Source organism: Corythoichthys intestinalis, chromosome 16 (genome assembly GCF_030265065.1).
Source record: "Corythoichthys intestinalis isolate RoL2023-P3 chromosome 16, ASM3026506v1, whole genome shotgun sequence".
NCBI classification, from domain to species: Eukaryota; Metazoa; Chordata; class Actinopteri; order Syngnathiformes; family Syngnathidae; genus Corythoichthys; species Corythoichthys intestinalis.
In genome coordinates this window covers 34,628,696-34,641,913 of record NC_080410.1, presented here as the reverse complement: position 1 = coordinate 34,641,913, position 13,218 = coordinate 34,628,696, and the positions used below count along the sequence as shown (strand labels likewise).

The window sequence follows — 13,218 nt, the reverse complement described above, 5'->3', positions numbered from 1 at the left end:
CTGCACTGTTCAAAATAAATGTATGATACAGGCTGTATTGGAGCACATTAGGGACTAGTGCTACTTGGTGTTTTATCCAGCAATGACTACTGAGCTAAAATTGATAGTTAGCATTATTGAGTTTTTATTTGACACCCTCATCACTCCACAACGCTATGTTATGTTAAAGCCTGTATGTAAGACACCTTAGCCACGCATCGAAAGTGGTCTTAATTAATAGAAACCTAGCCCTCCGCAGGGCTAACGTTACGTGAGCTAGTAGTGACAGTAACGTTAATCTTATATATTAGCATTTAGCGCTCTTTATTAGCGCTTAGCGCTCTACTGCTTTAAGATGGCGGCTGTTTGCTAACGCTGGCAAGACTCGGCCTAGTCTGTCATTTCGCATCTAGTTCAACATACATGTGATCTGTATGAGACTCATCAGACGCTACCCGCAACTAACGTAGCATGTGCAGGCTAGTATTTAGCAACGTCGGCGTCGTTTGTAACGGCTGTCTGCTGCAGTAAGTTTTTTTTTTTTTTTGCTTCTTCCTCTACGCACGTGACATCAGCGCGTTGTCACGCATTAAAAGTAGTCCGAGCAAAACGTGATGCTTAGAGCTGTCAAAATAAACGATTACTCGAGGTGAATAAAATTACTCGGATCAGTTTTTAAACTCGAGTTACTCGAGTTGCTCGAGTATTCGTTTCAGCTCTACTCGAGTGTGATGTAGTCTGAAAAACACGGTGCTGTATTTTCTGTATTAAGTCGATACAGGTGATTTACTTTGGCGGGTCACACAAAATTTGGCAGGCCAAAACTGGCCCTCGCTTCGCCAGTTGACACCCCTGCGTTTAATAGGTTAGTCATAACTTATAATAAAATTACTAATGCTCAAAGACGTACAGTTAAAATGAAACCAGCAAAACGACATAAGCAGAATGAAACAATACAAACAATTCTAATTTAAAGCTAGTTTAAAAAGGTGTTTTCCTTGTTATTTTTAGCTGTTTTTTAATGTAGGAAGGTGTGAACATGTGCAGATGGGTTTAGAGAATGAGTTCCAAAGGGAGGCTCCAACAATGGAGCAACGCAGTTATTGATGCTGATGAATTGCGGTAGGTCGGTTAGGTAGGAGCAGAACCAGGAAAGTCCAACTGTTCAACACAATGCAGAAAGAAAGGGTGTAAAAGCTGAAAAAGTTAGCAGAGCCGTTCTTAGTGGCTGCTGAATTACATGATTTAAAGCTAACCTGTTATCACTGGTTTTGTGCAGCTGTCGAATACATCAAGTTTCTTCACAAGGAAAAGAAGAAGCAAGAGGAAGAAGTTTCCCGCCTGAGGAAAGAAGTGACAGCACTCAAGATTATGAAAACGTGAGTTTTCTTTTATGTTTCTCCATTGGTGGTTATGGTTTTTGCCAAAAAACACCCCTAACATTAACAGAAAGTGACCCAGAACTGCCCAATAATAGTGGCAACAGAAAGCCCCAAAATGTACAGGAAATAACCCGGAAGTAGCCTAAAATTAACAAGGTGGTGATCCAAAATTAACAAATTACCTGTCATTGACAACAAGACAGCCATTTCATTTAAACTAAGGCGAGGTTCATATCGCAGGTCTTAATGCACAAATCCGATTTGTTGCAAAATTTGAGTATCAAAACTCTTGATAATCCTTTAACACAGCTATACATGTTCTCTTGATAGGAACTACGAGCAGATTGTGAAGGCGTACCAGACCCACCCACAGCAGGGCGAGGACCAGGTGTCGGACCAGATCAAGTTCAACATCTTCCAGAGCATTATGGACTCTCTTTTCTTCTCCTTCACCAGCTCTGTGTCAGTCAACAGCTTCCAAGAGCTGTCAGCCAGCGTGATCAACTGGATCGAGGAGCACTGTAAACCGCTGGTACGTCGTCCTCGTGCGCCACCCTGGCGCCCTCATGATCTAGTTTTTGACGTTTATTTTTTCCCCCCTCCCGTAGATGCTGAAAGAATTCGTCATCTCCGTGTTACGGCAGATCAATGGACAGCTCTACTGACGTGAGCCGTGATTAGGGTTGGGCATTGATGGGGCCCGGTTCTAACACTCCGGTTCTCCGGGAATCGTTCGAGTTTTTAAATTTCGATTCCATGTTTCGATGCCCTGACCGCCGAGCGGGAAAAAAATTGCTGCCGAAAACCACGAAGAAGCCACAGGAAGTGCGTGTTTGTGCATTGCAACTTGATTACAACCATGGACACTGTGCGGCGGCGCTCAAAAGTTTGGCTTAACTTTACAAAAAAAAAAAAAAAAAAAAAAAAGACCAGTCAGCTCAGTGCAACATTTGCAACACAACTATATCGTGCAAAGGTGGCTGCACGACCAATAATGCACGATCGGCTTCATGGAATACAAGCGCCAAGTGCATAGCTAGCTCAGTGCTACGTATTTGACACGCTGCGCCGTCAGAACCAGCTAAGTAAAACGATACATTACATCTGTCTTCTGCTGTCCCAGCGACCCGACCCCGGATTAAGCAGTAGATTATGGAAGGAATACTACAAGAATTATTATATTATTATGTCGGGCTATGGTTGATATCACATGTATATAGAACTAGATGCGAAATGACAGACTCGATGGTGTTAGTAAACAGCCGTCATCTTAAAGCAGTAGACGCCTCTGTTAAAATCAACAGTATTAAAAGGATTTTTGTTTTAGAATCTGTTGTGTTGCTTATTTAGAAAGAAATGGCCATATGAAGCATTCGATTACTTTTTTAATGAACTCGTAGCAGTGAAAACATCCAGAGGCGCTGCCAGGGATTTTGGGCCCCATGAAAAGATATCACTTTGGGCCCCACCACCAGTGCTGGGACACACACACACATTTAGATTATCAACTACGTAATTTCCTGCATTCTGGTGAATCCTTACACACTAATTTGTGCATTTTCTGCATTAATTTAAGATGAAAATATATTTATGTAAACATACAGCGTATAGAGCAATAATGAATATCAATCAATCAATCAACTTTATTTGTATAGCACATTTAAAAAATCAAAAGAAGCAAAAGAGACCAAAGTGCTTTACAAACCATAAAACAGCTAAATAAGTTAACTTTCAAAGATAAAACAAACACGACAATAAAATAAACAGTCATTGCACATTAAAAGCTGAAGGAAAAATAAAATGTTTTAAGGCGTGATTTAAAATCCGTAAGTGAAGGGGCCTGTCTAATAGTGAGTGGTAATTGGTTCCACAGCCTGGGCGCCATCACTGCAAATGCACGGTCACCCCTAAGCTTCAGCCTTGATCTTGGGACTTCTAGAAGCAGGTGGTCAGCTGATCTGAGGGTTCTCGTTGGACTGTAAGGCTGAAGCAGTTCTGACAGATATGGTGGCGCAAGATTATTCAAACATTTAAAAACAAATAATAATATCTTAAAATGTATTCGGTAATGTACTGGGAGCCAGTGAAGGGATGCTAAAATCGGGGTGATATGTTCGCGCCTGCGGGTTTTAGTTAGGAGTCGAGCAGCAGAGTTTTGCACAAGTTGTAGACGGGCCAGTACAGCCTGACTGACGCCTGCATACAAAGAATTACCATAATCCAGCCGAGTTATGACAAAAGCATGGATCAATTTCTCCATAAGAATAGACTGATATCATCTATAAGAAATGTAATGAAGGCCATCTTTTACAATCTAAATATATTTTTATTAGTAATATTCTTAAAGCAAATACCATAATGAATGACTTATAATAAATTGTTTTATCTTTACTACAGTATTCAACAACTGTTACAACAGGCAAGGGCAGGGACGACTGTTTTAGTATGAAGAGCTTGCTAAGGGTGTGCCTGCTAAACTGATTAAATCTAAGCTAAAAGTGGAGCAAACACTAGCTAGCAAACAATTATAGTATTTCATTATGGAGTAGGCTTAGCCCCATCTGGAAACTTGCGATCTCCACTTTAGGCTACAGCTCTGAAGTGAGGTCCCTTGTTAACAAACTAAATTTAATACTTGACAAACTGGATTCAAGCAGATTTTAAAAAAATAAATAAAAAAATTCCACACCAACTTTCAACATCTGTAGCATACCAAAAAATGCCGTCATTATTTGGAATTAATGTTTTTGAATAGGTGAATGTCGCTCATTGAGGCCGGGAAAATCCTGTATTTCTTACGGAGTGAGCTGGGACCTCGCTTCGGAGCTTTGTAATAGACATCGCAAGGTTCCAGATGGGGCTGGAGTGGGCTAAGATAACAGGTTAATTTTCAGCACTACACTGACACAAGACACCAACCCTTCTTTGTGAAGTACTTTGTCACATCCTGTTGGCTTTTCTACCCCTCTCCTGTTTTGCTTTCTTTTCTTTCCTCTTTTGATAACCCGATTTTTGTTTTGAAAACATTTCTGCAGTACCGCGCACTCAGTCATTGACTGGTGTAAATGCGCACCGCTGCCTGCTCCCAGTCTGATCGAAGGAAGGGCGGACCAAACCGCATATACGGGGGTTATGGGGTGGCTGGCAATACTTAAGCTCTCTGGGTGTTTGCTTTTTGCCAAAAACAAAAGAAAAAGAAACCCTTCGTTTTATTCCAATTAAAATTATAATGATTAATATTTAAACAATTACCTAAAGTTCTAATTTTCTTTGTGGGCCCCGTAAGGGCATGGGCCCTTAGAATCAATATCACTTTTACCGACCCCTATACGGCGCCCCTGAAAACATCACAACACAACGCATCCTTGCTAGATTCTCTCATCTCTTCTTCTCCGCATTATACGTACTCCTACAGCGCCACTCACTGGCCTAACTGGTATTGTCACAGCATAAACATTGCATGTGTCTGTAAACACAACAGAATCGGTTTTAAAAATAAGGAAACCTTATTATTTTGCCTCATCTGCATCAAATGATGATAATAGAAGAATTTATACTAATGCTTCATCGTAGCTCCCAGTTAAGGTACATGTATGGTAAAAGAATATGAGTAAATGTTTTCTCCGTGAGCTTTTGAAAAATAAAAATCTTTGTGAAAGTGCACTCCTGTGGAAAGAAACTTCATCACATTCAAGTTCAAAGACTGATATTTATATACAACTTAAAAATGGCCCTGTGAGAAGTCATTCATAAATTTCATATTCATTGTATAATAATAAAATAATATTGATAATAAATGTTAAATTCATATAATAAAATTAAAATCGAAGTTAAGACATTAATAAATTTTTAAACAATTTTTTTTACCCTGCCTTTTAAAAGAATCTGAATCGAGAATTGTTCGGAACCAGAATCGAAACATGGAACCGGAACCGGAATTGCTCAATTTCAAACGATGCCCAACCCTAGCCGTGATGGTACATGGTTGTGTGTAGTTTAGTCGAGGCGCGCACTTGATGTTTGTCTTCTTATGACAATTTGAGCTCGTTTAAAAGGGTAATAATATGTCTGGTAGACAAAATAGCCACGTTTTGAAAAGTTGACGAGAGATTGTGTCGAAACAAATCTCGGGATTGCCTCACTCAGGGTTCACGTCCACGCAAGAGATACTTTGCCAGAGTTTGTAGCGATCTCGGCTGCTGTTAAGTTAATATTTCTTTGCTGAACCATTGACAATGTTCCAGGAAGTAGGAGATTGTAATCATAATTCACTTCTTGGTCTGAAGATACGAGCATTGCAATCCCACCAGCAGTTTTTACACTGGGCTAAGTTAGCTTACAACTTAGCCTAGCTTACAAAATCGCCTGTGGACATCAGCGATCAGCTGAATTTTTCTTTCTTATATCAATATCGGCCTTTGAAAATCCCATATTTGTCAAGCACTACTTTTATCCATGATTTTGAACTGTTTCCTCAGAAATTACTTGAATGTTTTTGTGTTTAATTTCTAGAAATAGTGAAGAGATTGAGTTCTCAAAGATTGTAATGCAAGAAACAGCATAGCCTTCTGTCTCAAGAATTTGACACCACCGTTTAAGCTATCGATGTAGGACTCGTTTTGGTTGGTCAGTTGGTTATGAATTGCCCCCTCAATACTTTTTATTTGTTCTATGTTCATTTGTTTTTCATTGCTCTGCTGCTGTCATTCATGGCCAGGATCATTTCTTACATCTCTCCTGGTGAAATAAAAGAGTTTGAAATATTCTAGGAAGTTCTTTACAAGTTTTCTTTAAAAATTGAAGCCTATATATATAACATCTTTTTTTGTCTATAGTACCATTAAATAATGCATTCTGAACTCTTCCACTGCAATTAATGATGACGGACGTCCAGTCCATTTGAAGTGGGAGGGCCCTGCCACTTGGACGTCTACCACTGTCAATGGAAGCCAATGAGTGAACTGAAATAGCGGAACACTTGGGACCTTATACAGAAAGCTGATATCAAAGAGTCTGATTGACCATGTTGTGTTCTTTGTCCGTTTTCATGCAAACTTCCTCAAAAAAGGCCAGGAACTCGTTCTTGCTCTTGGAATTGCGTCCCTCATGTCTGAAGCCTAAACAAAAATGGAGCAAAACTTCAATTACATGGTTTCTGGAATTAAGACCATTTGAACTCTAATGGCTGCCATTGACGGCAATAGACGTTCATTCACTGCCACCTTCCCACTTCAAATGGATTAGACGTCTTCTAGTGATAAACTCATTTGAAGAATTTTAATTTAGTTTTTAAGATCCTCAAGATTGGACGTCTATCACTGTGGTGATTACCAGTCTCATCCTCTTTCTCCACTCTTTGACGTACTGTAAATGTTTTGGTCTTTAAGAATCTGCAAAGAAAATATGTAGAATTCAGTTATTGGGCATTCAAAAATGTTAAACACAGCCTCTCCCAGAGTAGGGGAAGTAGCTTGAAATAGCTTGAAATATATACCATAGACAGTTATGGATATGCTGTGCTAAATAAAAGCGTTTTTAGCCCTGATTTAAAGGAATTAACAGTTTGAGCATACTTCAGACCTCCAGGTAACTTGTTCCAGAGGTGAGCATAATAACTAAATGCTGCCTTACCGTGCTTGTTTCTTGTTCTTGGAACATACAGGAGACAGGTTCCAGACGACCTTAGGGGTCTAGATGTCTCATAGGAATCTAGTAAATCAAGCATGTATTTTTGTCCGAGGCCATTAAGTATTTTGTAGACAAGTAGTTGTATTTTATAGTCTATCCTTTGACTCACTGGAAGCCAGTGTAACGATTTCAAAACCGGTGTAATGTGGTCCAGTTTCCTTGTATTTGTGAGTACTCTGGCTGCAGCATTCTGTACTAGCTGCAGCTTCCTGACTGATTTTTTTTTTTTTTATCAAAACCTGTCAGTATACCGTTGCAATAGTCCAATCTACTAAAAATGAATGCATGCATAAGTTTTTTCATGTCTTGTTGAGTCAGAAGCCGCTTAATTCTGGCCATATTTTTTAGGTGCTAATAAACAGATTTAGTGACGGACTTTAGATGGCTATCAAATTTTAGGTCTGAGTCAATAATTACGCCAGGATTTCTGACTTGATTTGTAGCTGTAAGTGACATTGTGCTAAGGTGTCTGCTTATCTTTGACCATTCCTTTTTTTTTTGCCCAAAAATGGTCACCTCTGTCTTCTCCACATTTAGCTGGAGAAAATTCTGGCACATCCATTCATTGATTTGATGAATGCATTTACTCAGGGAGACTAAGGGACTATAATCATGTGGGGACACAGAAATGTAGTAGTAGAGTTGTGTGTCATCTGCATAGGTGTGATAGGAGATGGCATACTGTTCCATAATCTGAGTTAGGGGAAGCATATAGATGTTAAATAAGAGTGGGCCAAGAATTGACCCTTGTGGGACTCCACACGCTCGAGAGCCACTATCAGTCGCCCCCCCCTTCCCGGTCCTCCTCCAACACACCTGAATCAAAAAATCAAGATCGTTATCAGGCTCAGGCAGAGATTGCTGATGAGCTGATCATTTGATTCAGGTGCGTTAAAGAGGGAGAAAAAGAAAACAAGATGGAAAGGCAATCTCAAGGACCTGACTTGGGGACCCCTGTCCTACATGATTACTTGAGTAGTCAGGCTGCCGGTAAGTTTCTTCAGCTCTCAAAATATAGGTATCAGATGGGAAATCTGTATGTGGACATCCCTAGATGGAAGCATAGAAAAAAGACTGAAAATAAAATTGCATCCAGCTGTCCGCAGCTCTGGCCGAGGACCTGCAACTCCTTATTGCGATTTGAAATGCGCCCATCCAGCCGTGGCCTTCATGCCCGTGTCATTCACTGCTTTAAATTGAGCCTAAGAAGGACAAGAACTCATTCAACAAGCAGACTCCATAATGTAGGTAAGAACTAAGCTTGAGAACGATAAACCGATACGAACGGATATCCAGTTTTACAGGTGAGAGATACAGCTGTATCGATAGTAAAGTTACCATTCGACAGTAATTAGCCATTAAATATTCAATGAAGCGATAAGAGATAGAATTCGGCTATCGCGAGCACAAAAATCTGCTTCTAATGCCTAGTTCAATCCATTGCTTAATATGATAATAATTTAGCTTTTACCTCACATGCTGCGCTTGTGTCATTCGCCACACAGCGAACTTAGATTGGGACCGCCGTCGTGGTTGCCTCAACTTCCCATTCATTTCGGCAGAACCGCTAGTAGTCACCATCATTACCCGATCGTCACGGGCGTGTTATAACAACGCGAGAGCTAACAAAACCACTGTAACGCACGCTCCGTAGCGTTTTGTTCATAACCCAAAACGAAACTAGCAGTGGCAACGAAGCAACATGCTAAAACAATAGACAGTTTGCGCACCATGCCAGAGACGTGCAGCGGCTGATTTTCAACGCACCCAGGAAAACAAAAGTCGGACTTTGAAGTGACGAAGGCAGCCAGATCTGTTGGGACAGAGCTAGTGTGAAGCGGTACAGAGATCATGAGTTTTAAACCCTGAAAATAACCCACTACAATGGTGGAAAGGGCGGCATATTGTTTCCACGAAACGCAGTCTACTTAAACATGAACATGTGGATCAGTTGATCTTCCTCAAGAAAAATCTGCCCTTCAAAAGAGACAGTGATGAGGAATAAAAAAAAAATGTGGAAGCGCAGGCATAAGTGAATGACTTTGCTGTGTATAAGGTTAAAGTAATGATTATAGACCTGTCTGTCTAAAATCCCATGTTTTTATTCCCCCAGTTATACCAGTGGTAAAGCATAATTTATTATTTATTTATGATAACACTAACAGGTTTAATTCTTTTTTTCAGGAGCTGCTGCATATAATGTTTTTTTGCTTGTAATCTGGTTACGTTGAAAGTTTGCACTTAAATTACTTATTGTGTTCAAAACACCAGGAAACACAGTAATTAAATTACTGCACTTTATTGTTGTCTGTCACTGGAGTTTTATTGTATTATCAATCCCATCCAACAAAATGACGGTCATATAGTATGCCTTATTTTTTTCTCATAAAAAAAAAAACAAAACAACATAACATTGGTATGAAATTTTGTTGTTTAATTTTGCTATTAAAAATGTGGTCTTTTTTTATATTTTTAAAATACTGTACAAACACACACAACAAATGTTTACTATCGTATCGTTTTCACTCTGTATCGAACCGTATCGTTCTTAATCTGTATCGAATCGCTCGGCCTAAAAAATTTATCGTTTTTTAATCGAATCGTAACCTGTGTATCTAGATACATATCGAATCGGCTTCATGCCAGAGATTCCCAACCCTGGTAAGAACCCATAACAAACGACGCTGAAGTAAGCCCCACATAGCTTGTCATCTACAGTACATTCCACCCTAAAATCTTGCAGATGCGCTAAATGGTCTGCGGGTGGCACTGTTTTGCAGGTAATAGATCCCTTCACACTAGTCACTATGGTGACTAGTCACATATCAGTGATTTTGATGGTCTGTACTGGTAATTGGCACCAGAATAAAATAGCGTTGAATTTCTCACCTATTTCACACTCTACGCTATGCTGGCTGTAAACTGAAACTCATTTTAGGGGGAAAAAGACGATTTGCAAAATTAGGATGGTTTGTGTTCAGTTCAAAGTGGACAACATGGACAATTTTCTGGCCAATATGAGTCATTTTGGGCTCAGTCAAGTGATTTTTGACGGGATGTAACTGGCACCAGATCAATGTCAAAACAATTCCTTTACAAGCAGCTGCAGAGTATTTTCTTAGCTATCGTCGTGTTATGTTTTAGGACCTGGGTGATCCTTTTTTCACAAAACACATTCAACTCAACCAACCTGATTAGCAAAATATATCTTGTTTTCCAAAGCTAGAAGCCCCAAAGATTTGACCACCACCTGGTGAAGAAAATAGTCACAATGTTCTCCCCAAGCAAAAACAGAAATGTCATCCTCTCGAATTTAATTTGGACCCTTTTGCCTAAGCCATGCTGATTTTGTTGGTTGCAGAAGACATCCTGAGCGCTACTGCGTGGATGACAATGTGTTGATGGACGTTGCTTTTTCCCCCCCCCCACTCTCTCTCCTATTACTTTGTGCAACATTATTTTTGGCAAATTTTCGAAACTACGAAGCACAAACCCCGCTAGGCTAATGGAGTTTTATCAAGGTGTCCAGGCAACAAAAAAGCCTTCCAATATTAGAGACGAAATCACACATCACAAATTAAAAAAAAAAAAAAAAATATTCAAGATAATGATATACTATTGTCTTTTTGACTGATTTTCAACTCGTTCTCGGTCGCTTTGGGATTTGCGCTAAACTCATACTTCACAACGATAGTTTATGATAAAGATACTTCACATGTATCAAAATGTCTCTAAACTTCTAAATGCACCCAAAATGTTTTCTCTGTGATTAATTATCTTAATTGGAAATTATTTCTCTCTTCAACAATAACCAGAGTAAGAGTTTGTTTGGCTGTGGAGCATTTTACCTCCAGCAGTGTTGTTTTTGGCAGCCCGTTTAATTTTAGTTTTAGTCATATTTTAGTCATCTCAAAATGTGTTTATCTTCATCTAGTTTATGTGGACAAAAACACGACTACTAGTTGTCTAGTTCTAGTCGATGTTTACTAAAAATATTTTTGTCTGTAAAATTTTTTTAAAATCTCACTCCAACAATAAATAAAGGTTTGTATCTAATTCTAATGAACATTGACGGACGAGTATTGTAGCGTCTACAAGGACAACGCCAACTTGGTGATAAAACACACTCTGTAGGAACCCAGTACATTATGTTCAATGATGCCCACCTACACTCCACGAACTATGAGTAAAAAAAAATATATATATATATATTGTACGAGAGTTTAAGAGGACCCCTGCCGTTAGCATAACGCGAATGCTATGCTAATGCTACAAGTTCAATTTAGCGTGTGATGATCACGCAGCACAGACCTTTTTAAAGGCTAAAGCGACAGTGAATATGGCGGAAAACACAGACAAGACCTCTTTCAAAGAAACTGCGGTATTTTAAGCCAAAACAACTGTTATGTTTGATGGAACAAAATGTCTATATGCTGCCATCACAGATTCATGGCGCATTAAGCCCCCGAACTATTTTTAATGTGTCCGTTTTACCCTGAAAACCCATCTTTACAGATATCACGCAACCGCTTTTGTTTGAGCCCAGCCATAAAACGAAGGTAATTAATTCAATTTATTATTCAAAATGTCTGTTGTTTTTAGCTTAGAATCATTAATTGATGTCTCATATTTTGTTTAAAAAAAAATAAAAAAAAACGACTTTAAAAAGTTATTCACTCACGTATTATGGCTAGGTTGAAACAAAAGCGATTGCGCGACGTTATAAACAAATGATGTCACAATGAAAAAAATGGCGTCTGTAAAAAAGTCACGGATCTCTACTTCATAACTATCGCTTAATTGTATTTTTTTTGTTACGGTTGCATTTTCCCCGATATGTTAGATGATAAATAATCGATCCAAACAAAGATAAATTGGGAAAAAAAAAAAAAAAAACGTTTAAAAGGGTAAATATATGAAAAGGAAAATCTCGACCCCTCCCTGATGTCTGCAATTTCTGCATCGCAACCTTTTGTTATATTACTATGTTTCACCCATAAAATCCCCCAAAAATCCAGCTGTGGCCATTCACAGCTGTGTCTTGACACTCAGTGATTAATGCGACATGGAGTTTTTGGATCAAAACAAGGTAAGTACGCGATAATATCTCGTTAAAGTCATGGCGTCTGTAATTATGCTCTCACCTCCAGATAGGGTTTTGCTGTTTAAATTTTTTTTTTTTTTTTTTTTTTATGCCCTCCTGTCCAAAATTTTTCTTCCCCCAGAAAATTGAGATTTTAAGCTTTCCAATGATGTATCACACATGCATATCGGACAATTTTGAAATTTGGCCAAATTGGGGGTCTCAGAGCAGAACTTCAAGTCACCTGAGTGTTTTCCGCCATATGCTTTCTGTCCAAGATAATAAAAACAAATCTTACCATGTGTGCAGGCCTGGAGACTGGAGAGGACACTGGTGAGGCAGGCAGGCGGGGTACATCACATAAGTGACACAACCCGATACTGCTAAGATACAGGCTAAAAAAAAATATATAACATTAAATGTCACACATTGTGAACATGTGACAAAGACTGGCATTTATCTCGTTATGTTTTAGTCTCCCAAAACACTGTTTTAACTCGTTATCGTCTCATCATTTTCATGAAAAAAATGATTGTTCCTCGGCAAAAACAATACTGACTCCAGGCTAGGCTGGGGTTTCTCACACAATATAATAGAGCAGTTTAGTTCAAATTTCTTAAAATTTGCATCTAAAAAAAATCATTAGAAGGAAACTCAAATTGGTCTCACGTGTTTGGCTAAGGGTTGATGCTAAAATCCGGACGCGCTGCTTTTTAATGCTGAATGGAGCGGTGCCAAATTAAAAAAATAAATAAAAAAAAGTAGATCCCCTAAAGTTATAACAGTTTGGCTTGACTGGATTGAGTACATGTCTAACATTCAGAGATTATTCCATGCTCTTTGTTTATTATTATTATTATTTTTTAATAACAATCCTAATAGTGTTTCAATGCAGTTTAAATGTTTGTTGGTGCATGTGTGTGTCAGTCATATAGTGGGATTGTTGAGTGCAATATATCTCTGTGATTGGGTCCCAGCCCGTTTGATTTCTCAGCATGCAGTGGATAATCCCATAATCTGATAATGACCCACTGTGCAGATTTAGTGATTAAAGATCTGAGGCAAATGGTCGTTGCTATGGTTGCC

The 13,218-nt window shown here is 39.0% G+C and overlaps 2 protein-coding genes and 1 long non-coding RNA gene across 6 annotated transcripts in view; 2 read left to right on the top strand and 1 right to left on the bottom strand.

The window, feature by feature from the left end:
• Window positions 1-6,129, top strand: part of mlx (MAX dimerization protein MLX) — a 17,429-nt gene extending 11,300 nt beyond the window's left edge. For both annotated transcript variants that reach the window (XM_057817896.1, XM_057817897.1), the window contains exons 6-8: window positions 1,259-1,358; window positions 1,692-1,893; window positions 1,970-6,129. In XM_057817896.1, the coding sequence (XP_057673879.1) occupies window positions 1,259-1,358; window positions 1,692-1,893; window positions 1,970-2,026 (359 nt within the window). In that variant the 3' untranslated portion in view covers window positions 2,027-6,129. The remainder of the gene's footprint in view (window positions 1-1,258; window positions 1,359-1,691; window positions 1,894-1,969) is intronic.
• Window positions 2,897-13,218, bottom strand: LOC130904833 (uncharacterized). Its single transcript, XR_009060915.1, has 3 exons — window positions 12,802-13,218; window positions 12,431-12,527; window positions 2,897-6,751 (listed from the first exon to the last, which is right to left on the bottom strand). It is a non-coding gene; the product is annotated as an uncharacterized LOC130904833 (long non-coding RNA).
• Window positions 7,928-13,218, top strand: part of si:dkeyp-72e1.9 (syntaxin-binding protein 4) — a 105,782-nt gene continuing 100,491 nt past the window's right edge. Inside the window, exons 1-2 of one of the 3 annotated variants that reach the window (XM_057817888.1) lie at window positions 7,928-8,039; window positions 8,146-8,297. The gene's annotated coding sequence lies outside the window, so the exon portion shown is untranslated. The other 2 variants (XM_057817890.1, XM_057817889.1) reach the window with 2 other exon arrangements.